Source organism: Gymnoscopelus microlampas, assembly GCF_963454915.1.
Source record: "Gymnoscopelus microlampas genome assembly, chromosome: 1".
Lineage (NCBI taxonomy): Eukaryota > Metazoa > Chordata > Actinopteri > Myctophiformes > Myctophidae > Gymnoscopelus > Gymnoscopelus microlampas.
In genome coordinates, this window is record NC_139962.1 from 37,578,899 (window position 1) to 37,604,681 (window position 25,783).

General features: G+C 40.2%; 2 protein-coding genes across 9 annotated transcripts in view; one reads left to right on the forward strand and one right to left on the reverse strand.

Annotated features, from left to right (window-relative positions):
- myo9aa (myosin IXAa) overlaps positions 1-19,437 on the reverse strand; it is a 110,609-nt gene extending 91,172 nt beyond the window's left edge. For all 8 annotated transcript variants that reach the window (XM_084066274.1, XM_084066275.1, XM_084066276.1 and 5 more), the window contains exon 1: positions 19,076-19,437. The gene's annotated coding sequence lies outside the window, so the exon portion shown is untranslated. The remainder of the gene's footprint in view (positions 1-19,075) is intronic.
- A 1,694-nt stretch (positions 19,438-21,131) lies between these two features.
- On the forward strand, positions 21,132-23,182 carry senp8 (SUMO peptidase family member, NEDD8 specific). Its single transcript, XM_084067556.1, has 2 exons — positions 21,132-21,239; positions 22,035-23,182. Exon 2 carries the CDS (start codon positions 22,050-22,052, stop codon positions 22,689-22,691), a length of 642 nt encoding a protein of 213 aa, XP_083923682.1. The 5' UTR covers positions 21,132-21,239; positions 22,035-22,049; the 3' UTR covers positions 22,692-23,182.
- The last annotated feature ends 2,601 nt before the right edge of the window (positions 23,183-25,783 follow it).

The following is a 25,783-nucleotide window of genomic DNA, read 5'->3' on the forward strand; positions in this document are numbered from 1 at the left end:
TAAATAATGAGAAATCAATAGGCTCAACGTGATTTCTAGTGCATAACACAATTACTGATGCCAAGCTTTTTCCTAAATTAAGAAAGCACACATAGGCCATAGTATACACACATGGAAAAGATCATTAAAATGGGCCTATTACACCCTACAGCTAAGTGCAAAACATAGAGCTGCTATCACTGACACATTGCTGAATGATGATTTTGTTAAATGAAAATGGCCTCTGATGCATGAGTTGACAGCCAAGTAGAAAGAAAGAAACAGACAACGTGTCAAACACAAAAGAAAAGGGAATGTCGAAGGCATGTTGTGTGTGTGTGTGTGTGCCTCGCGCACACATGCGTGAGCATGTGTGCCCCTAGGAGAAAAGGTCTCGTGGTGGAGATAAGGCAAAGGTTTTTGCCCTGGAGGAAGCGGCCATGTAGACTGAACTCATGCTAGGGGAAACTCCCACTGGTCTCTCCTGCTTGCTTGTATCCCTATAAACCTCTGAACCACAACCTGATTTGGTTACATCACCTAGAAATGCCAGGGATAAAGAATGTCATATAACCTGTATTGAGGTGAAGACACAGAAGCCCCTAATCTGTACCCTTGCTGCAAGACTTCATTGTAGGGCTACTGTTTTTGCTATTGGGTAAAAAAAAAACTAAAAAACAATATTAACATATTTTTTCGAAATAAATTAAGTTTATAAAATCAAATATTTTTTATGGTCAAATAAACTGATTTGTTTGATTAATATAACTGTTGCACACCTATTTTTTTGTTCAAACAAGCTACAGAATGTGAGGGTCATAACACAGTAATTGTTATTTGCATTCTGAGCAGTTTTTTCAAACAGGTGGACTGGACTTGGCCCCTGAACGGCCCACGGTCAGATGTTATCTTGGTTCACCAAGGTTAAGATTAACACCAGATGTATCTGTACTTAGATTTGACTTGATGCAACTTGTAGCAAAACACTGAGAAAAACTTGACTTATTTAAGAGAATACAGTGCTGCCTTCAGTTTTGTACCACTTTAGACACCAGTCACACCACTGATATATTTCTTCTGCACTTCAGATCTTAACCACATGAATCCCAGCATCTCTATTTTGGGGTGAAAATTCTGCGAAAATAGCAGATCTAAAAGGTCATATCGCAATGTGACGCCTTGTGAGCTTGTAGATCAGCTATTTTTGGCAAAGAGATTTGGTGTAGTTGAAAAAAGAGTGGACCAAGTACAGAGCCAACCCCGGTCAACTGAGTATTAGTTTAAGTTTAAGTATAGAGGGTTTAAGTGGTTAAAAAGGAATCTGTGCCTGATATCTATAAATCATAACAAATACTATGGCAAGAAGAAGTCCCTGCTGAGTGGAAATAGGACAACTGATCAAAAAACAAAAAACTAAATTCTGAGACTTTCAAAGAAGAATTTCAAAGTATTATTATGGGCTGCCCCCTTCAAAGTAATCTCACACAGATATGTATTTTGTCCCAGTTATTTTCGGAAGAAATGCAAATGGGAATCTTAAAGTATGACGTTACACCTTGGAATGTCATCAGATCTCCCTCCTGTCAAGTTCATTTTGATTTGGTGAGGACAGGGGGAAAAACGACACAGGGGTGTACTGTCATAGCAGTGTTTTTTTAATGCATGCAGACAGTAGTGTGTGCAGGAGTATTTGTCTCAATGACGCTCTTTATGAATTGTCTCTTTGCTTAAAGTTTTGTTTGAGAGATGTCACCTTGAATGTACTGCAAGGAGGGGCTCGATTGAGTGAGTCAGGTAACTCAATGGCTGCCATTGTTGGAGAGAAGTGAAGGATCGGGTTTGTTTAGCTTACTAGGTTGTGAAGTCACCTTTTTCTTAAGGTTGTGTATCACTGTAATCAACTGTAGGCTAAAGCACTGACAGATCAGAATGTCACTGGGACATTATTTGATCTGCTTTGCCCCTGGGAGTGTTAGGTTGTTATTTTGGTGTCTTTCTTGGCATTGTAGTGTGGAAGTTTGTATCTCAGCTCTGAAGCTCAACACCTTTTTCATGTGTTCACATGTGACAGTGACAACTTCAGATTGCCCAGATTAGAGCCAAATACAGGTCACCCTATCATAAAATCCAGAACTTAGATCCTATGACCTATAGTGTAGAATTGCTTAAGTTTACTTTTATGGCTCACATATTTTAACCTCTAATGGGGCAGAGCAGTCTGGGAACCTCAAGGAGAGTCTGTCTGGCAAGTGGCCATTCCAAAGTTCGAGCTAAAGACCATAGATACTTAACCCGGTTGTTGCCATCTGGACCTTAGGCTTTGGGACACCCATACTGACTGAGGACTGACTGAGCATAGGGTGGTGTAGCGAAACAGGAAGATGGGGGCAAAGAGGACTGATAGCATGGAACACGTGCTAAATCAATCCTGGAATGTTTATGTAGTAGATTGTGTGTACCAATCAGTTGAGAGAGCAGTGCATCTTTATTTTAACACATTTTTACAGGGAGGCTTTTATACAATAACTTGTTAAGTGTGTGTCCCTATAGCATAAAGTGCATTAGGACTTAATGAGCCATGGATAGCCAGACTATCCATGGCTATAGTACCTACTACACAGAAACTCATTTCCCTTAGTTTTAATAGGGCTACACCACCTCCAAAACAGGCCCCCATCCCCCACAGTGTTGCACGGAAAGGAAATTGCAATTTAAGATGTAGAAAACACACACACTGCAAAGTTAACTGTAAAGAAAAGGGACAAATACAAAAAGTTGAAAAAATAAAACACTGCTACAAATTGCATACATGCCCTTTGGCTTTAACGTGTGTGTGTGTGTGTGTGTGTGTGTGTGTGTGTGTGTGTGTGTGTGTGTGTGTGTGTGTGTGTGTGTGTGTGTCTGACTGTGTGTGTCTGACTGTGTGTGTGTGTGTGTGTGTGTGTGTGTGTGTGTGTGTGTGTGTGTGTGTGTGTGTGTGTGTGTGTGTGTGTGTCTGACTGTGTGTGTCTGTGTGTGTGTGTGTGTGTGTGTGTGTGTGTGTGTGTGTGTGTGTGTGTGTGTGTGTGTGTGTGTGTGTGTGTGGAGGGAGAGAGAGATGTTGGGGTGAGGTTCTGTGTCCAGCCCAATATATTTCCAGACGCCATACTAACTCCCAAAGCAGCCCCTATAATTGATGGCAGGAAGAACTGGGTGGAGAGACAGAGAGAGAGAAATAAGCACACAGGAGCAAAGGAGGATGATGGTTTCCATGCAGATGGTAGTACTGGCCTGGGTGAGGTCGGGGCCCTTGCAGGGAAAGATAATCCAGGAGAATATGTGTGTATGTGTGTGTGTGTGTGTGTGTGTGTGTGTGTGTGGGGGGGGGGGGGGGGGGTAGGAAAGACAGCCCTTGAGGTAGTTTAGGGATGTGTGGGGGTCAATTGATTGATGTGGAGGTGGACATGCCATACAAGCAAAAACTTGCTTGCTTTGCTTGCGCACGCACACAACACACACTCTAATTACACGTTACGGTTCCTTGCATCCAAACCTGTCAAGTACGAAACCTATGGAACAACTCTACAGAATGCGTTTGTGGTGTCCTTTGGGCATAGTTTACAAGGTAACAAAAGTCCTATAGGGATGACTTGACTTTGCTAGGTAAAGAGACCCGTTTCTCTAGCCTGTTAAGGGATGGTGCAGCAGTTTTCTTTTTTATGTTTGGTATGGGATGGGAGGTTGCCCACTGGCACTAGAAACAAGAGGTCAATCGTTCAACATAATTATGCAGACTATAAAAGTTGTCTCATGACTGAGGAGCTACATTGTGTTTGTGCTGACTAATGAGGCTTATGCTTACTTGCAATGCGTTGCATCATGTTGTGAGCTTGTAGGTGTGCTATGTCAACGCATTAATCAAATCAGGCTTTTGTCAATATGATGACAATGAGCTACTTCACACACATCACAACTGTTCTCTCCCTTTAGAGAACTATAGGACCCGACTTGTCTCTCATAGTTGAATCGCCTAATCGGTTGGTTTGATCTTAGATGACCCAGGCTTAGTCGATTATTAATTGAGTTAATGCTTTTAGATGCTGAATGAGGTAGATCCTGAAAAATGATCTATGGTATGCAGACTACGCAATAGATTTAAAGAGGTCCTTGTGCCTTATTTCATGTCGTAAACCTTTTGCACATGTGTCATTGTCGACTATTAATTTGTTTAGTCGAGGTCAGACCTATTATAGAGAACACAGTATAGCAAGCCGAGCAAGACACTAGTGTAAGCATCAACATTATTGGCATGTACCATATGTGGTAAGATCAGGATATGGCATTAGCTTTACCCCAATTTTCTCATTCCTGAATGACCCAGTCATACCCCTAATTTGGGTAAAAGGAAAAGGAGCGCAGAATGCTGAGACTGCAAAGTCAACATCTCTGTAACGTTTTGGCTTTGGAGTCTTGTTTGAATTGCAGATCACCCATGCAACTGCTTATCCAGAGCTACAAACCCTGTGTAGTTCAAGTACAAGGCATATCTCCTGTCTCCAACAGGCTACGGTAGCTAAGTGCTCCACTGCTTGGATGTCTCTATGGAAATTACTCTGTCAAAAGACATCAACACTGCTGTAGCTCTTAAAACACCCAGTGACCACTTATTGTGACTTAAAATCACACTATAAATGGGGTGAGTGTCCACCAATTTTGAGGTATGATACTTGACTTTACAAGTCATTATAAGATGCGTTATAATGTGTCATGAATATTGTTATAAAGCATTATGCATATGAGTGCTTATAACTATAACTGTACAGTGTTCTAAGCAGATGATAATGCATTTTACATATTTTTATAATGCATTATACTGTAGACATAATGGGCTTTATACAAAATGCCTTAATATCTAGTTACAATATATGTATATATAATATACTATAATAGTATGATATATTATTAAAATGCTTTCATGGGTGGTCCCACTCCCTGGTGGATCAGTCAGTTATTGTGCAGACCATACTGTATGTTCCTAGTAGTGAGCGCGCATGGCTCTTTCTCTGCCCTTGGTTTCCGAACCCCCTGCATTGACCTATTTGAAATAAAGCATAACATGCCAAAAATGAAACAAGGTTTTTAAAAAAATATGCCCTCTCTTCCCCCTTCATCTCAGAAGTGCAAAACACCACACATAAGATGCCACTTACTAGTGGGGAGAGAGAGAGGGGAGAGAGAGATGGGGGAGGCTGCTGGTTTCCTGAAATCTGAGCTGTGTGTAAGTTAAGAGTCAGGGCGATATGACAGGAAAAGAAAGTGAGAAATGGCAGTATGAGATTGCAGGGCCTGCCCAAAGTCAGTCAGCAGCCTGTCATATTCAACCACAGCCATACGTAGTGGGGGATGATATGACTCTACCCCCTTTTCTGCTCTCCATCTATCTCTACTGGCGTCTTCCACATTCTCCTGACTGTTGGCATTCCTTATCGATAATGGTTCCACTTGCTATCTAGTGCTTTCTGATCTTCTATCACCCCCCCCTCTCTCTATCTGTTCAACCAGGCAGTTCAGCTTCATTTTCCTTCCCAGAACTGACAGTTTGACAGGCTGTTGCTCTATTTGCTGAGTAAATATACGCCCCATATGCAGCGATGGGCCCCTGAGTTGTAGGCACCTTTGAGAAGATCTTTCTAGGGGATGAATCTCCATCAACGACAGTATAGGCTGCCCAAACCAACTCTAATCAAAGTGACCAATTTAGTTTTATTAGAAGATGATGCAAAATACATTAACCCCAAATTTGGGTGAACAGACAAATTAAAGATTCTTAAAAATGTCATTATTACAAATACATTTTCAGTTCATAGCAGATTCACTTTATTGGTAGCTAGTTACACATTTACACTTGCCTATCAAAAAAAATGAATGCGGCGTCGATGACATGCAACCACAGATCAATCATATACATTACTGCAAGTCTGGAAAACAGACCATGAGAAATCATCCTTGCTTCGTCTCCAAGACCATACAGGTAACAATAATAATAATACCATGCATATTACTCAATATTACTCACAATGCTGTAGAGTTCAGTTGTTAGATATTTTAATCCAAGCCCATATCCAAAGCAGCGTACCATACATAACAATGGCTACTACTTGGTTATTAGACCTTGAGCAGGCCACACACTTCGATCAGCAAACCAGAAGTCTGTCCCTCCCATCCCTATAAAACAGTGGCCAACGCAAGTGTAGACTCTTCTCCGTCCTGGCTCCCAGACTCTACAACTCTGTTGTTTAGATATATGCTCTGATTTTGTACTTTGCTAGTCACTCTGGATAAGAAGTCTGCAATGCCTAAATTGTAAGGTTTTGGGCATCAACTTCAACTTCAAAATAATTCCATCCAGACGTCAGTAATATGACACAAGTAGATGGAACTATTTCATACTTTATCCTCACTGTAATGTAATAGAAACAACAGGAGGACTACCAGCCCTGTCTTTGCACACATTAGATAAGTGGTTTTAAACTTTTTGTGCCCAAGGCATAAGTCAAAATCTCAAGAGACCTATTCATGGTGAAAATAGCCGATGGGCTAGGTGTAGATCAGCTATTTTGGATGCTTCTAAAAGTGTGAAATAAATAAATAAGTGAATAACTTTTTGCCAGGTCAGGTTGAAAGTGGTTAAAATATTATTAGATAAGTGGTTTCCAAACTTTTTGTGCCTGAGGCACAAGTAAAAATCTCAAGACACACCTGTTATTCATAGATGTAGGTGTAGATCAGGTATCTTGGATGCTTCTAAAATTGTGTGAAATAAAAAATAAAAAATAAAAAAAGAATTGCCAAGTCAGGTTGAATGTGGTTAAAAATAAATATTTTTAGGGTCTAGAATTTGCTTCTGTACTGGAAATCAGTTTGTGCAAAATACTGATAATTTTTTATATAGCTGTACAATATTGCAATAATATGTGGTTGTCACAAAATCCCAAGGCACACCTAGAATTGTCTCATGGAACATCAGTGTGCCTCGGCACACCGTTTGGGAACCAATTACAGTAAGGTCACTGGTTATTCTTAATAGAAGCTACACTACACTCCCTCCACATTCCATTCACTACACACTGGCAGGTGGCACAAAAACAACATGTCTTCCTCCCTGAGAACGTTGGGACCTTCTTTTGGAAGAACAGTATCATGTGTCGTTGCTGAATTACAAGCTGAGGTTTGGCATGCACAGCCTATTATTGTTATTATTACCAGGTAACACTTCCTATGAAGCCCATACAGTATAACACATTATAAACATACTTATAATGCAGTATAATCTGCTTAAAATACTGTATAATCAATTATAGCAAACCACACATATATAATAATGCTTTATTATGAATGAATGAATGAATGAAACCTTTATTGCCCTTACGGGAAAATGCTTCCTGAGGAACTCGGTGCAAGTGCCTCGTTTCTGACCACATCACTGTCGTGCCAATAATGATCGTAAACGCAAAGTATATAATTGCGATTATCCACTAAAACATATCAAAATGTATTATTCATTTTTGTGAGGCAATTCGCTCTCAAAAGAACAACATTTTTGCAAGTGTTATCTCTGTTATCCTGGAAATACATGGGGGGTCTGACAGAGGCCATAACTAGTCCCTGTTTACTCAGCCAGTCCATTCCAGAGCCATTGAGATGGCTCTGTGCCAGCCAACTTTTTCCAAACTGAATCAATACTACACAGAAACAAAACTTCACTAGCTTAATTAGCTTAATCTCATTGTAACTGAGATATTCGCTAGAAGTTAAAAACATTTACAAGACAGATTTAGCTATTGCGTACGTCTGTGAACTTCCCATGCAAACTGATAGCATTAGCCGCCTAGCCTAGTGCAGCAGCGCTGCTCTGCAGACACACCCTCTGACCAGAGCCTTGTATTAGAGAGTTGCGCCAATGAGGGGGCAGAAACAGTGCCGGTCACGTAGTTCATGTAAACTGGAAATAGTTACAAGGAGCCGTAGACTTCAATGCATTCCATGAACTTCCGGTTCAGGGCTTTGTCACTATTCGCCAATAGACGGCTATGTAGAAGACATGGCCCGAAGAAGTGAACGCTAGTTTCAGGACTCTATCTCTCTATGGGTCTGCCTCTGACCAGCTGATGACGATGTCAGAGTGGGAGGAGATTCTATAGTGCACAGTCAAATACACTGAGGATTTCACTGTGCTGAACAGAAGCAGTGTAATATTTATAATTTCAGTTGGCCGTTCTCAAGTCTTTCATTTGAGAGCAGCTAGGTATGCTGTCATGCTCATTTGAGCACAGCTGGAGAGTCATTTCAACCAATTCGATTGCTTTGGGTCGGTACTACCTGTTGTATAATGTGCTAAGATTATTTTTTATAAAGCATTTTGAGTATTTAAGGAATCATACCCAGTACGAAGTAGCTAATGTGGCCCAGGAAAGGGAAGTCTGGAAATCTCTGTTGGAACTGTTACCCCCAGAACCCGACTCTGGATAAGCGGAGGGAGGGAGGGTGGGTGGGTGGGTGTGGGTGGATGGATGGATGGTTGGATAATGCGTTACATGGGCTTCATTGGAAGTGTTACCCGACATCAAAATAATATGAAGGTAAGAAATGGAAATGATTGTCCTACCATGTACCCAACCTACGGTAAGTCAGTCACCTTTAAATTCCTACTAAATATTACAACTCATGGATGACATTCTGTGACATCCAAGTGTCTTCATTTAGATGGAAAATGTGCTAAAAATTGATTCATCATACCACTGTATTGTGTATTCCGAAACATGTTCCTGTAAAAAATGGCTATTAAGGAAGGCGGGACTCAGGAGGCCTGACTCGTAAAAAGAAAAAAAACTATTATTAAAAAAACTTGACGTTTCAGTTGGGCTGACCTTCGTCACATCAGAGAATTGGTTATTAATAAATGATACTATGGGTTGAAATGGAAAAGTGCTTTGGAGACGATGTGCGTAAACAGCACCACACCTCTGTGTTCTCCATGGAGTACTCCACTTCCTGTGTCCACTCCCGCGACAATGACCCCGGGGCGAAACAGGAAGTGTGACTCAGGAGGCTTCTCCATAACAACACCATCATGGCATTGTTATAACATTTCTATTTTACTTTAAACTGAAGAGCCCAGTAAGACAGAAAATAACTGAAATTGGAAGCCCAGTTTCTGAATTATTAATAAAATTGAAGATAATTGAAATACATCATTTGAGAGCCAATTGTGAGTTGTGACTAACCAGACACCACACTAGCCTCTTTTACACAGACTGTTCAAGGTGGGAATTTTGTGCTTTTATTTCCCCTCGCTGTTCTCTGTAAAAAAGGTATGAACATCGAATGGGTGGCATTGTTGTTCTGCCTGTAAAATGAGGTAGTCACAGAGCCAAATTGTCTGTGTAAAAGGGACAGCTGGCGAGGTGGGACAGAGGTGTGACATGTAAGGTCTGTACTCTGCACGCCTTTTTGCATTCCAGTTTCTCTTCATTTATCTTATTTGGATTAAAGACAGCCTTTATGTCACTCAGTGAAGGAAAATGCTTCTGTGACTGCGGTCATCTTTTGAAAAGATGACTTGCTATGTCATCTTTTGTTCAATATTTTGTGAAATAAATGTTTAGGCTATAGACAGTTATAAATGTCTAAAATACACTGACAACTGATGTCTTCTTAAACAACACAGTGTAACAATAGATGCTGATGCTGTTGTGTTATGGTAGCTCTCCACCAAACAGACTACTACAGATTACTACACAGACTGGCAGTCGAATGAAGCTGGGAGATCAGTCGGTTGGAAGGTGTGAAAAAAAGTTGCTGAATGCATCTGAGAGCAGACACTGACACACTGCTACTATGGTGTTAAAAATAGCCAATGGTTTGATGTCTTTTTCAACAACAAGCCTGCTGCTATCCGACGGTCATCGAATTATGGCCATTTGAAGAGTTAAACACTGCTGTAATACTGCTATACGTGTACAATCTAGGTTTTGTGGTGCGGATTGGCGAAATGATGCACCTAGGCCTGTCCCCTGAAAGCCGACAATTCGAACAGTCAGTCGAGATCGACGCAAATTATTTTATTCGAACCGTCTGTTTTTTTGTCAATTCTTTTTATAGTGTCAGTTACTAGAGTAGGCTATACGGTGCAGAGCGCTGGTGTGTCATGTACCTCTAATTTAGTCCATCTACTTCCTGTAAGTAGACTTAAAAATAAAAACAGTTGTCTTGCACCAGTGACTACTGGATCTGCAACATAGCTCTTTGATATAGTACTGTAGTACCGAACTGTATGTAGTCCTACACAGGATTGTTGTCAATTAAAATAACAGGTCTGCCGTCATGTAGTTAAAGGTAGGGTAAGTGATTTACTTTGGTGTAAGTGTTTAATAGCTCTATATTCTGATAGTACTCATTGCTATAGAGTGTTTGTTCAGTAAAAGGAGTCCCCCATGTCTCTGCAGCTCTTTATTAAACAGAAAATGCATTTTCAGTGCTCTCTCCTGATTGGCTTAAACGTTGTCACCTACCTGAAAATGTACTATATTCTGTTTACTAAAGAGCTGGAGAGACCCATGTGACCGAACAAATGCTCTGTAGCAATGATTACATCAGAATCAGAATATAGTACCTTTTTAACAAAAATATATGTTCAAAAAATATTCACTATGTCATGTGCTCTAAATCAGCACTTGTAGCCTCCAATAAAAAAGGTCATGAAGACCTATTTTCTATATCAAAAAACAAATCGTCGACTAGTCTCATTAAACTCCCAACTCTGATTCGACTAGATCAATCCTGAGTCGGGGACAGCCCTAGATGCACCTCAACAACATGTGGCCCCTGGGGGCCCCGGACACTGTAAGCTGGGTTGTACAACATGACCCCTGGCAGCAATAAGCTGCATTGTACAAGTTTGTGTGGCCGCTGGGGGCCAGAGACACAGTAAGCTGGATTGTACAACGTGTGACCCCTGGGGGCCACAGACACAATAAGCTGGATTGTACAATGTGGCCCCTGGCAGCAATAACCTGGGTTGTACAATACGTGGCACCAAGAGGCCCCTGGCGGCAGTAAGCTGGGTTGTACAACGTGGCCCCTAACTAAATAAACTGATCATACAACATTCACAGTCACACTGAAACAATGTGATTATGACAAGATTATAATATTTTTCTAAATAGAAATAACAGCATGACGACACTGACCTATGAAACACAGTAACAAGATGTCATTAGTTACCAAAAATAAATAAATAGGTTACATGGTGTCTTTACTATAACATTCTACCGAAGAAATTGACTCATTCGATCTCTCTTTAGAAATTGCACCAACAAAAAAAATGGGTCACCCAAATGGCCACTAGTGGTAGGTCCTAGTCAGACACACCTACATGTAAAATGTCCTAAAAATGACATAACACATGGCAGCACAAAGAAGTACTTCAGATATGTTGAACAAAAACAGCAACGTTTCATCTGGTGCTTCATGAAGCAGGCCCAAATGAAGTCAGAGAGCAGAGACAGGGAGGAGAGATGACAAAAGTGGAGGGGAGGAGGAGTAGAGGAAGACGCTGAGGAACCAGGAGGTATCAGTGACCTGGATTATTCACACACCATTTCCCCCTCAGAAAGGCAGACTATTGGTCCAAACAGCCCCACTCAAAGGCCCCTGGCCTGGGGGCAAGGCAGTGGTGAGGAGTAAGCCAGGGTACCAGCAGGGTTCTTCCAGACATGCCAGCTGGCAGAAGCACTTATAAAAGGTACTGTAAGTCTACATTATATAAATATGTATGCATATTTTAAATGTATTATATATTTATGTGCAATGGTGTGCGCGCACACACACACACACACACACACACACACACACACACACACACACACACACACACACACACACACACACACACACACACACACACACACACACACACACACACACACACACACACACACACACACACACACACACACACACACAAATATGTATGCCAGAAAGCCGATATGTAGGCAGCAAATGCCAGCATGAATCAGGTCCTTTTTCATAGCCTAGTGCAGGAAAACAATTACAATAATTAAAATCATGTCACAAAGCCTTCAAAAGTATGGTCACTTACAGCTGTCCAGTAATATAAGCAACAGAAAACAGCCGTTTCCTCTTTGGGATACGTATAACCAAGTCTTGCATATCAACAGAAACTGATTCATTTGCAACCTGAGGGTATGAAGATTTGCTCGACATCCTCATGGTCAATTAACTCTGTCGAATTTTATCAAAGGAGCTGCCAAAATATTATTTTGTGACGCAGAAGAAATCCTTCCTCGAGGGCATTGTACTTCTAACATGAGTCAACTCTCTGCATCATTATCAAAGATACTACCTTGATGACTACCAGTGAATGGGTCCCTCTCTTGCTATCTCCAGTGTATAGGAACATACAGGAAATGCTAAATGTTTGCATAAAGTGATTCTTATGGCTCTGTGTGTTACTGCATAATGCTTCTCACTGCGTTTTGTCTATTTCTACTACTCTATCTATACAAAACCACCAATATTGCAAAGGACAGAGCATGTTCCATACATATATGTTCTGCATATATAAAGCAGAGGGACTGGTGTGAAATACAGAAAAAGTACATTAGATTTCAACGGTTCAAAATCAGAAACGCCAGGGACAGGCATATTTTAACTTACAGGACAGATTAGGCGTTCACACATTTTCTTACAGTGAAGAGGCATCGCTTCCAACTTGGGGGCTGAATGTAAAGCATAATGTTTAGCACATCTGCTTAACGCATTAGGAAAAAAAGCATTATCCATAATTACAGAGCAGCGTTTGGAAGGAGATCCTCCAGCTTGTGTGAGGATGGGGGCTGATTGCTGTCTGCCTGCAGGAGACAGCAGGCTTTTGAAATCTGAGCCTTGGTGGTGCAACAGTCAGAGCCGCAATGGACGGAGAGACGGCAAAGGCTGCAGTGGTGACGATCAAGCAGCTATGGTTGCAGGCTTCACTGAGATGACTCGGGATGTTGGCGAGAAGAGCTGGGGAGATCTTCTGAGGTTAGGTGTAAAGTTTGCGCCTAATTCTTTATTCTATTTCCAAAGTTTGAGATCATGTGATTCAACTATGAATTTTAAACCATCATATTTGGCTAAAGCATGGTCAAACAAAACTATATGCAACAGCATTTACTGAATTCAGATCAACAGAATAACAGGTACAGTACATCCATGTCCAAATACTTATGGACTTCTACCGGACTAGGACAATGGAAACAAACCCACTTAGTACATTTTCTGAGAACAATACAGTATTCTGTCAGCTGAGAGGGTCACAACAGTACAACTGTCCTTCTGAACCCTTATTATGCATTCACCAGCCCAGATTCGCAATCTCCAGCACAAAACTAGAACTCAGAGGGGAACAATGTGAGAGCTTTCACTGCTCACCTGAACTGGAGCAGCCCTGCTGACCTCATGCATCATCACACACGGTGCAGACAGAGTTGTGTGCTAAGCTCAGATGGCAACACCATTAGGTCGGCTCTCCAAGAACGAATGGAGCGTTGGGGCTTAATAGACATAATGCCAAACTTTACTATACAAACTGATACTTATTCTGGATAGCTCATAGCTTCACCATAAGGACATTATGTTATCTATCTATCCATGACGGGTTAGGTTTAGAATGCCTTGTCTTTTAAAGTCTCTCTTTGATAAGTGGGGTTAAGTCTCTATCTCTTTGAAAATCTAACGTTTTGAGGTCATCTCCTGCATTGAGGAACAGGCTGCATTTTAGCCAGCCTTATCACATGCCGCCTGTTTATTGTCAGTTACCCAGAACTATCTCCACCTTTCCTCCCATCCTGCCTCATTCTCTGACACTAGACAGACTACTGTAAACTGCAAGAATGCTTCAGGGATAAGTTATCTACATTGGTCTAATCTTTTTGCCATGAGAATTTATAAAATTACACAGGCAAAGACTGTTTAGAAACATTCTCCTCCCCAATTTTTCACTAGTGTACAATCCATACATAAAAAAATTATATACCATATTCCTTAATTAAATAGTGTTTTTGCACGCAGTGGGTGCAAAGGAAACTCAATACAGGGAACTTTCTGATGGCAAGGTTTCATTTATACCTGAAGTTGAGGCAGTAATGGCCCTAGTTTATGTAGTTTATATTCATGTAGGCATGGTATTACAGCTTAAGCCCAATTCATACTTTGTCGCATGAAGGTACCGTGCAGCTAAAATACCAGACCTACAAGCTCACACAACTCGTCGCTTGTAGGTCTGCTATTTTAGGTGTGTTACACCGCCGTGCGTCGGAGCATAAATCAGGCTTTAATGGTAGCACTCCCCTGTAAATGGCTAGTATTGTCCTATTACACAAGAGCACATACCTAGGGATTAGCCATAGACCCTGTCCTGTGTACCATATGGCCACAGGGGGCCACAGTAGCTATTGTCACAGCTGTCTCACCCCACACACACATATACACACAAAAGTCAGAACTTCTGTTTCCAATGTACCACAGTCAATATCCTGAGCAGAGGAGCCATCAGAATCCAGGTCTCTTTCTACAAGCATGGCATACTGGAATGTTCAGTGAAAATGTTAAATGTGCCACCAACGGCGATTGAGTATGTTCATGTTATGTATACAGTGTGTGTATACATGCCAAAATGTGACAACACAATCAATACACCAATCAGGATACAAGGCCTACCTCATCCTAAGAGGAAAATGATCACTCAGAATGTGCTTTGAATTTACAAATATCATCTACCTTATCTTCAATAAGATTGGGTGGGTTTGAACCAAACCTGCATTGCACATCACATCTCAGTAGCAAATAACAAGAAAATATCCAAATGGAGAACAGTCAGTTGAAACTAGTATGGGACAGACAGTGGCTGTGTCATCATCCCTCATGCTGCTGTGGGATTCAAAAACACGTCATTGCCGCTGCACTAGTGGTGACACATTGGATCAGTGGTCTGGCATAAACAGCTGTCAACATCATGGCCAATTAATTTGTAAGAAAGATTATTTACTGTTTGTAAGCAACCACATCTCCATTTTGTAAAGTGCCATAAAGGATATCATGTGCTTGGTTTCTATTGTGTAGGACTCCTACGTACACATATACACTACAACTCAGACAATATCCAGCAAGGTCATTTCACAACAGACAAATGGAATTGAATTAAATGAGTTGGTAAGAAAACAGTGGCTATGCAGAAGGTGAAATTAGGTATTTTTTTGCTACAGCACTTTCACAGCATGCCCTTCAAGTTTCCTGTGATTGTTCGAGCATATAAGTCACCATGGGGGCTTTCTCAACAGAAAGTGATTCAAACACAAGGCTTCAGCCTTCTTCTTTCTGAATCTGAACAAAATGTCGGAACAGACTAGATTTATTGTAAAAGTAAATGAACTTTTAGTTGAGTGAAATTCAGAAAACCAAACTAAAATGATCTGTTTATGTTCACAAATTACAAAATTGCAAAGGACAAAACAATCCTTCTCTGCTGCTGCATCTCCCTCCAGTCATGGTTAGCACCGCAGAGTTAATGAGGGGAAATGCAAAACGTGGGGAAGCTGAGCCTTTGAGGCCAAAGCCTCCCTCAAATAATGGCCTACCAAAGAAAGGGGAGCTTTGTTCAGTGCAACACAAGCAGGTTCCTCTTTAATGACTTCATGTGCATGCCAATCACTTACGCCATACAATCTCATCATGGGGCCACAATACTTTTCAGGTCATCCTAACCATGGGAGTGTGCAGCACGTGACATGTGTCCACTACAGTCCCCAAGCCACTGCTATTCACTTTAGGGGGAGGCACCTCAGGGAGTGATGCTGGGGTCAGTCTCATTTTGAGAATGAGCTGCAGATTGTGAACAAGCACCACAGGTGTGTCACACACTGCTTGTCATAGAAGATAACTGGCTTGGTGACCATGAACAAGAGAACCACAAAACCATGACTATGAGATAGTTAAGCAAATTGTAGCCTGGTTCCAGACGAATCTGCCTTTGCAAAATTGCATGCACTTTAGCCCTCGGCAGATTAGGTCTGGCCCCCCTCCATAGAGATTTCAATTCTCTCCCTCCGCAGTTGTGCGGAGCCAACCAGGGCCCAGTATCCAAATGTGGGCGGGCTTATCACCTTATTTGGAGCAATGACGTACAAGGAAGTACTGCTCTGATTGGTTCGTTCAAGGAAGCACTGCTCTGATTGGTTTAGGTCTAACCAATAGAGTCCAGCAAATTGTACTTACAGTAACAGGATTGTGGGTTTAAATTACACATTACGCTAGGTGGACTAGTAAATAATCATGGTCAAATCAAAGTGTATTCTCGTCTAGGGTTTGACAAAATGTGCACTTCATCAATAACTTGGCTCAGTTACTTCACATTATTTCCTTAATTATTTCCATCAGTCTATGACTGTAAATTCAAACAGACAAAGTCTATGTTGCATACCAATTTCTGCAGTTTATAAACACCACAAAAAAGTTATAGCTATAATAAGGAAATGATTTAAGCACTGTGCTTGATTTAGCCCAAACGGAAGGTAGCACATTCAGATGCATGTGCTCTTAATTGTGTCCCAATTCTAATTTGAATAGCTCCTGGGACTATGTTGCTAAATTGTTCTAGAATAAAGGCAGCATGCAATGCAGGACAGAACCTCCCGGGGGTGTACACAGTCACACACTGCAGTCTATTTCAATGGCAAATAGAAATAGGATTGCAGGTTATGTATAAAGCATGGGTTATTTTTACTCCTGATTAATATTTCATGACTGAGCATTTCAAAACTGCAGAGTGATGTTGCTTTTTTTCTGCACCAGTCTGATGTCTAAGACAGTTTGCAGTATGCTATACTGTATCAATTCAAATACCTGTAACTTGTCTTTTAAGGCTTGAGACTGTGACAAGTGGCAGAAAGTCTTGCTCTCTTTTAAAGGTCACCGTCAGCGTGGAGGAAAAACACAAAAGTAAATGGAAAGATCACATGCTTGATCGGATCCGACACAGCAAACACCTCAGAGGAACCTCCAATTCCTTAAAACTAAGACAATATCAACCAGAGATTGATAAAATAACAGAATACTTTCTCTCACTTCTCACTTTTATCTGCCTTTAAAAAAAGAGCCCTCTGTTTTCCAAATAAAGCCTGATGTGATACAAACGAGGGCCTGTCATTCAGAAATAGCAGACAGAGGACCTGTGTGGTGTCAGATGTCGAGAAGGACCAGTTGCTAGTCGTGGCCTGGTCTGTCTCTCATGCTACACCAGCAGCTGTATCTCCTCAACCCTCACATTCCTACCAGCCGGGCCCACTCCACTCTCATCACCTGTGCAGATCTGAGGGCAAGGCCAGCTTTCAAGGGAATATCAAAGCAACTCCAATAAAAATGTTTTGGTGTGTTTTACTTCTGTAATGTTAAAAGTCAAAGGGATAAGCAGTAATATGATATTGAATCCATTGCTACTCATCTTACTGCATGCATCTGCAAGTAGGATAAAAAGGTGTGTGCCTAAAACATCAAATTCTCCTCAACATGCAATGGTCAACAGATGAAATGTAAACAAGCACAGTCCGCGTAAGCCGCACTTTAAAGACAGACACAGACATTACTGAGTATTCTGTTGATGCCAGTGTGTGGGGACTGTGCATTACAGTGAGTGCCTGAGGCAGGCCCCATGATTCAGCAGCTTCTTTACACTGCCAGACCTTCCTCTCTCTACACTTTGGCTGCTTTGCAATCTGTATTGCCTTCCACTGCATTATAAGCAGTTCTGACTGACCTTCACTAAATAATACATGAAAACGTTCACCCCACCCCAGAGAAGACAGACACTTTTGCCAGCACACCCATCTTTTTGATGCTTGATGAATTGGTGAGTGAATACAACTGCATTTAGGCTACCAAGATTGTGGAGTGTGTCATTGGCTAAAAAGAAACATTTCCTCCAGGACAAATGCAACCGTAGCATATCATTTACAATAGTATTGAATATTGACAATGTGTCAGAAAATTAAAAGACCATCTCTATGGATTGTGTTTAAATTAGATTGGTTTGGAATAGTGGAAAAGACTCGGCAAGTATATTTGTATATATATATTGGTAGAGCCAATGGTGTAAATTTAGGAAATAAGTACATTTACTCAAGTACTGTACTTAAGTACAATTTGAGGTATTTTTACTTTACTGGAGTATTTCCAATTTTCAATACTTTTACTTCTACTCCACTACATCTCAGAGGAAAATATTGTACTTTTACTCCACTACAATTATTTGAAAACTTTAGTTAGTAGTTACTTTGTAGATTTTGATTATTATTACAAAACATACATTAACCACTTCAGCCTTATATACATTTCGTCCATTTGAAAATAGCCAATCTACAAGCTCACAGTGAAACATTGTGAGCTTGTAGATCTGCTATTTTCAAAAGGGACCTTCTGCAAAATGGGTACTTTCTACTTTTGGTTAGTACATTTTGACACCAATACTTTTGTACTTTTACACATGTACATTTTGAATTCTGGACTTTTAGTTGTTACAGAGTATTTCTACATTGCAGTATTGATACTTTTACTCAAGTAAAAATGTGAGTACTTTTTCCACCACTGCTGTTGTAGTTCAACTGTAGAAATGACATGTCACAGAGCAGTAGACTAAACTTTTACGAGTGCTCGCACCACACACACACACACACACACACACACACACACACACACACGCCTGTTACCCGTCATCAACAACAACATTCAGCTGTCCCGAGGCCAAAAATAAACAAGAAGAAAGCTTGGCAAAAGAAGATGATTCTTCTCCGATGAATGATATTGTAACGTTTCGCGCACCAAGCTCGTTACACTGGTGTCAGAAGTGGGATGCTACAGTATATTAAGGAATAACACCATTTAATGCATGGAATAAGTCATTCAAAGCTCGATTCTGTGTTAGTTATATAGTCCCAATGCAGAGTCCCCGTCCTGGCGTGGGGCAGATTAGAGAGGATCTAATTACTACAACACCATACTTTACCTTAAAGACTTCAATGTTGAAGTAGATTTTTGAGTCGAACTAACGCTCGAATCTTCTCCTCCAGGATGGTTTATGTTGTGTAGCGCTTTGCAAAAAGCGCACGCGCGCGGTGCACACATACAAATGTAAAGTCTCTCTTTAATTCCCTGTGTGTGTCTGCGTTCCCAAAGAAGAATAAATTGTCCTCTGTTACAGCTCCCGTCCCACGCCGAGATTCTCAAAAGTCAAGACTGCTCAAAGTTGTTGACCATTTTCTTCAACACTGTGAGCTGAGCTGTTTTAAAACAAAACCAAAAAAGCCATTCAAAGCAGTTAATGTTCCCTCTGCTCGGTGTCGCTCGTTGAAAACTCCTCTCTGTCTCTCTGCTTCTTTTCGCTGGTGCTCACAATCAGTGCGGACGGACACCAGTGTTGCCAGATTTTGATAGAGAAACAAGCAACCAGGTCTAGGGCACATAATCGCATATTTCCGCCCAAACTTCCCGCATATTTCGCAACTTTTTGCATATTTTCGCATCTCTCCGCATAAATCTCACTGCATAAAATCAGATGATGAAACCCCGCATATTTCGCAACTTTTCGTATATTTCACAACTTTCCGCGAATTTCGAATTTTTCACAAATTTTCGCATAATCCGCAACTTTACGCATATTTCGCGATTTCCGCAATTTCAATTTCATAATCAAGATTTTTGCCCGCATTTTTCTGGAGGGTCTACGATATTTGAAAATAGCAGATCTACAGGCTCACAACGTTGTGAGCTTGTAGATCTGCTATTTTCAAAGAAAAATCGTGAAAAAGTTATGTTTTTGAAACATTTTAAATACACAAATATTGTTAAGATATGTGGCTAAATAAATACATGTTAATTTTGGGGGGTCCTTGACATGAAAATGTTTGATAGCCACTGGTTTAAACAACATTTAGGAAATTAGCCCAAATAAGCAACTACACCTTAGAAACAAGCCCAAAAAAACGCAACCCTACCCACAACAATATTTACAGAAACTTTACAGAAAAATAAGGCCCAAAGTCGCTTATAATAAGCGGACATGGCAACCCTGACGGACACTCACATCCACGCAGTGCGCGCTCACGAGTCCACTCACAGTCAGTCACACACTCACTAGGCGGGGAGTTAAGTATGGAAGTCAAGGGGGGAAGAAAAACACGAGTGGATACACTGTGATTAATCACCACTTATTCTAGATGTGCGATAAAAAAAAAAAGTTTATATATCACCCTATATATATATATATATATATATATATATATTTAAAAATAGTAATAAAGCTTTTTTGCGTGTTGTTGTCCAGCGTGGTATTGGTTGCAATCAATGAGCAGTCTTGTAAAGTAACTAAGCAAGTACTCAAGTACTGTACTTAGTAACATGTTTAGGTATTTTTTTTACTTTACTGGAGTATTTCCAACTTTCAGCACTTCTACTATACATCGCAGAGGCAAATATAACACTTTTACTCCACTACAATTATTTGAAAACTTTAGTTACTAGTTACTTTGTAGATTTTGATTATTATTACAAAACATATATCAATCCCTTCAGCCCTATGTATTTTGACAATTTAAAAATAGCCGATCTCCAAGCTCACAATGCGTTGCGATGCTACGCATTGTGAGCTTGTAGATCTGCTATTTTCAAAAGATTTGTGTACATTTGAAAACGTGTTAAATGAGACATTCTGCATAATGAGTACTCTACTTTTGGTACTTTACATTTTGATACCAATACTTTTGCACTTTTACTCAAGTCAATTTTGAATTCCGGACTTTTACTTGTAACAGAGTATTTCTACATTGCAGTAGTGATACTTTTACTTAAGTAAACATTTTTTGTACTTTTTCCACCACTGCAAGACAGACAATACCGTTTGGCTTTATTTATATCTATTCATTTATTATTTACCCGTATGGCTTTAAGTGGCGCATTATAGCTACGCCTGACCTCATTGGCTGGATGTAATACCACCAGCCAATCACGTCCGTTGATCTAAATAAGCCAAATCGCAACAGGACCGCCTACTTTGCCCACGCACTACCGTCGCAAAATGTTTACGAAGTGAACTGAGATGATGAGGTCAGTTTACGTTTGGCATTAGCGATGCAATGAGATACAAGGTTGGAGGTTTTATGGATATTTTTGAGGTATGTGACATTTAATTACGCCTGTGTATTACGCTATTGTAATGGAGCACAGGACATGTTTTATAAGCTACCGCAGAACCTAATATGACTCGATTTGACCAACACTTCAGTGTGAGCTTGCAATGTCTGCTGGCACAAAACGCACTGCAGTAACGTGATACTCTGCAGTCATTAATGACATGTTGCTGTTATCCAGTTATGGCAAAATCACATTTGTCCGTTGTTGATGGTGACAAGACAGTAAAGTGCCATTCACACTGAGCACTATAACTATAAAGATAACCGTAATAACTATATCGTTCACCATTGTATATTTGTCTCTGCCATCCACTTGACTGTTTTTTAAAACTATATTTTTATAGTTATATAGTGCTCAGTGTGAATGGCCCTTACTCGTTGGTAAACGACGAGGAAAACATATTTGCAAATTCTTAGCCAAGACACGAATCAATCTCAATGGGACAACACCATCATTCAAAACAAGTGCATCTGTCTCCGGAGCATTCACTCTGTCTTGTTCTACTAACTTATGCTGTAGACTAAAACATTTTCTATAATGCCCTCATAATTCTACTATTATAATGATTCTAATTATAAACAAATAAACATAATAATAATAGTAACTACTATAAATTAGTGCGTCACACTGACATCACTAAAAGTGATGTCAGTGTGATGTCATTGGCTCACTGCATTTAAACCTGTCTACGTCTTTTATCAGTCAATGCAATGACTAGTCATTAAAACAATTTTGAACTGTAATCCATTGTGTGCATATCTACTTTTCATCTTCAGAACCTGCTTTAGAGAATGGATCCTGTAGTGCTGAGCTACGGAGACACCCTCCTGCGTCGCTCTGATGTGGCTTTACTTGAGGGACCTCTCTGGCTCAATGACCAGGTGATTGGCTTCACTTTTGAATATTTTGCAGCGGCCCGTTTCAAAGACCTGGGTGAAACCTCCGTTTTCATCAGCCCAGAGGTCACCCAGTTCATCAAGTGTGCTTCCTGCCCAGAGGAGCTAGCGATCTTCCTTGAGCCGCTGGAACTGGCTTCCCGCCAGTGGGTCTTCCTGGCCGTTAATAATAACTCAAACCAGAATGCCGGTGGCACCCACTGGAGCTTGTTGCTGTACTGCCACAACACTGCCCAGTTCTCCCACTATGACTCATTGGCATGTGGTGGTAACTCGCCGCATGCCAGACGCATTGCTAACAAGCTAGAGCCTTTTCTGGGGACTAGCAGAAAAGTGCTCTTTGTGGAGGAGCCCTGCCCATCTCAGCAGAACAGCTATGACTGTGGCATGTATGTCATTTGTAATGCTGAGGCCTTGTGCGAGAAAGCGAGGGTACAGGGCCCGCCACGTCTCCCTGTGGAAACCATCACCCCAGCCTACATCACGAAGAAGAAGGCTGACTGGTGCAGACTAATCCAGAGACTGTCCAAAGATTGACCTCTCCTGCTCTGTCATGTAGCACAATTAGCTTCACACACAAATATATGCAGAACAGCTATCAGGCCCCACATATCTACAGATGAAGCCTATATGAATGCACATATTAGTCTAATACAGCATATAACAAGATTGGCCAACATCATAGGGGGGAAAAGTTACAAATTGAAGCAATGTTGCAAATCCTTCATGCTTGATCAGACAAATTGTCATGTTTATCCACATCACAGAATGTAACGAATGCACCAGCATGCCTGTGAATGTATTCCCATTCTATTCAATAATACTGGGGAATGCATAATAATTTTGGAATTCTTTTTTTCATCCCATTTTTTCCCAATTTAGTCATCATGCCAATTCCCCCCCATAAGAAATGTTTACATACATTTTCGCTCAGGGTCATTTTGAATGAGCTAGAAGTAATTGACATAAAGAATGTTTATCTCACAGCGTTTATTTTGTAAAATAAAATTGCATTTATTGCAACTATATTGTTGTTTAATTCATTATTTGTTCATGCTTTGTTTTTGTGAGTAAATAAAATCCCTGGTCTACTTTTTGTTGCATAATCTTCTGTCACATTTTCATCTTGTTTCTCTTTGCAATGGCCCTGCTGGTTTTATGGTGCTTGGACAAGCTCACAACAAGGTATACAGTATGTCTATGAGAAAGAATATGTTCTGAGGGAAATTTGGAATGTTTTCTATTCTCGCTCTAAAGGAAAAAACAAAATATTAAAGGGGGTTTAAGTTATGTTTTGCTGTAAAAAGAAAAAAGTTTCTGTCTGGGGCTAATCTCACAACCACTGCACCGATCAGTAAGCACATTTCTTGTGCACTTCTTAACAATGTTTTGAAACTGTACTGAAATATTATACTTGAATTTTATAATGTATATATATAAGATAATGGTGCTGTGATCAGGCTGAAATGACGCCTTGCCCAAAGTTGTAGTCACAGACAAATAAGAGACAAGTGACATCATAGAAGACTGATGTCACAGGCTGGGCACATGAAGTCCGAGATCCAGCCATTTCTATGTAGATCTGGGATCCACATAATTTCCTAGTTTGTTAAAAGGTAAAACTCTACTGTTATTCTGAGAGTAATAATTGCTGTAGAGTGTTTGTTCTCCCCATCTCTAGCTCTTTACTAACAGAAAATACATTTTCAGGTCAGTATAAACTAATTGCATCCAATCACGAAAGATAACCCCACAAAGATCATTTATCAGCTTCAATTTGAGTGTCCCAGTTCCAAATAGTCTAGTTTATTTGTAAAACATTAAACACATTACATTATTTTCCTTTAATATGTAAGTAAATGGCAGCCCTTGCCTTGGTGCGAGTACACGACATTTACAAAACAGCCTATACTGTGTGTGTGTATATATATATATATATATATATATATATATACTGTACTAGATAAAGATTATAACTGTAAAACTATTACATTTTAAACAAAAGTGTAATGTACTTTGGATAATTTCTGATACTGTACAAGTCTTAACCTATAATAACAGTACAGTTGGCATTGACATTCAATTTCATAATGGCCACAGATGAGATCCCTAATAGCAGAGACTGCAAAATGTCAGCCCGAACTATTTAATACTCCAGAAACACCTAGCTATTCCTTCCTTACAGCTCAACTCAGAGGCAGAATGTAACACGTGATATATTTATAGACACGTTTACTAAACTTGCACTCACACATTTTCTTCTTTTGCCCCATTTTAAACACATTTTGGAAGTCAATTACAGATTTTTTTTTAAGATTTTAAATAAAAAAAAAAAAAAACATCTGTAAGCATTATTCTGGGAAAATCACCGCTAGAGCTAACGCAAGAAATAGATAAATACTATAGAATCCTTTTAGAACTACAGCTCTAAAGCAAGTAACTAGGAACTGGCTAAAACCTTCAAGTCCACTGCTCAAAAAATGGAAAGAAACAATACACAAAATATTGGAAATAGAGAGAATAACCTTCAGAATTCGAAACGATGAGCCCGAGTTTAATAGAAGATGGAGTAAATGGACAGATTATTGGGTCGTTGACTAAGTTCGGGAATGACTGATGAGACCCAGCATCGATTCCATATCGGAAGCTCGGGCTGTGGTCTTTTATTTAAATTTAAAAAAAGCCATTTAGGAAAAACGCAGTCAGATCTTAAGAACTGACATAAAAATAGAGACAACTAACTGCAAAATAGAGGACACACATACCATTCCCCCCACCCCTTATTTTTATATATTTTTCATTTGTTTATATCTGTCTTGGATTTAGATTTGTGTAATTATGTTTTTTAGTTTACTGCATTTTAATTTAGTGTGTAACACTGGGTGTATATAAAAAGAAAAAGACAAGAAAAACAAAACAATAAGATATAGCAAGAAGATATAATATGCGTAAATAACATGAAATGTACTATGAACAAATTGCAATAAAAGTATTACAAAAAATGTTACTAAACTTTATCAGTGGGAGCACAGCTTATGTTTTCAATGGAGACACTCATGTAGAAAAGCCTTGCTGAACGCATCCAGGCCTATAGGGAGGTGACCATGACATTCTACAGAAGCCTTATATTTACCTCTTGAGGATGGACTTACATAGTCCACCCTCTCCCTCTCTTCTTTAAGACTACAAAGTTAAATATGTATTGTTAATCAAACTCTGAAAGTATACAAATGATTATGATTATTATTTTGTACGGTTCAAGAGTTATAGGCCAAGACTTGAAGCGGCCTGTTCTAGTGTACCATGAGGCACTAAAACACTTTGGGGTAAGTTCTTTCTTGGCCTACTGGGATGGGAGTGTGCGTGCAAAGTTTCATGCTGATCAGTCCAGCAGTGCCAGAGAATAGCTGCTCACAGACAGGCAGGCAAACAAACACATGGACGGACAGGGGCAAAAACATAATCCCCGCCCCCAGGCCTGGCAGAGATAATAACACACAGTAATCAAGAAGCAAAAATAAAATGGTAGAGAGCAAGATAATGCAGGATACATTGGAATGCTACATGACTGGATGAATGATGGAAAATCTGAGATAATTGATAGATGGAAAGACAGAGATAGAGAGGGA

Bases quoted from the DNA above. Each gene is read 5' to 3' on its own strand.
- senp8 (XM_084067556.1), top strand. From the start codon at position 22,050: ATGGATCCTGTAGTGCTGAGCTACGGAGACACCCTCCTGCGTCGCTCT.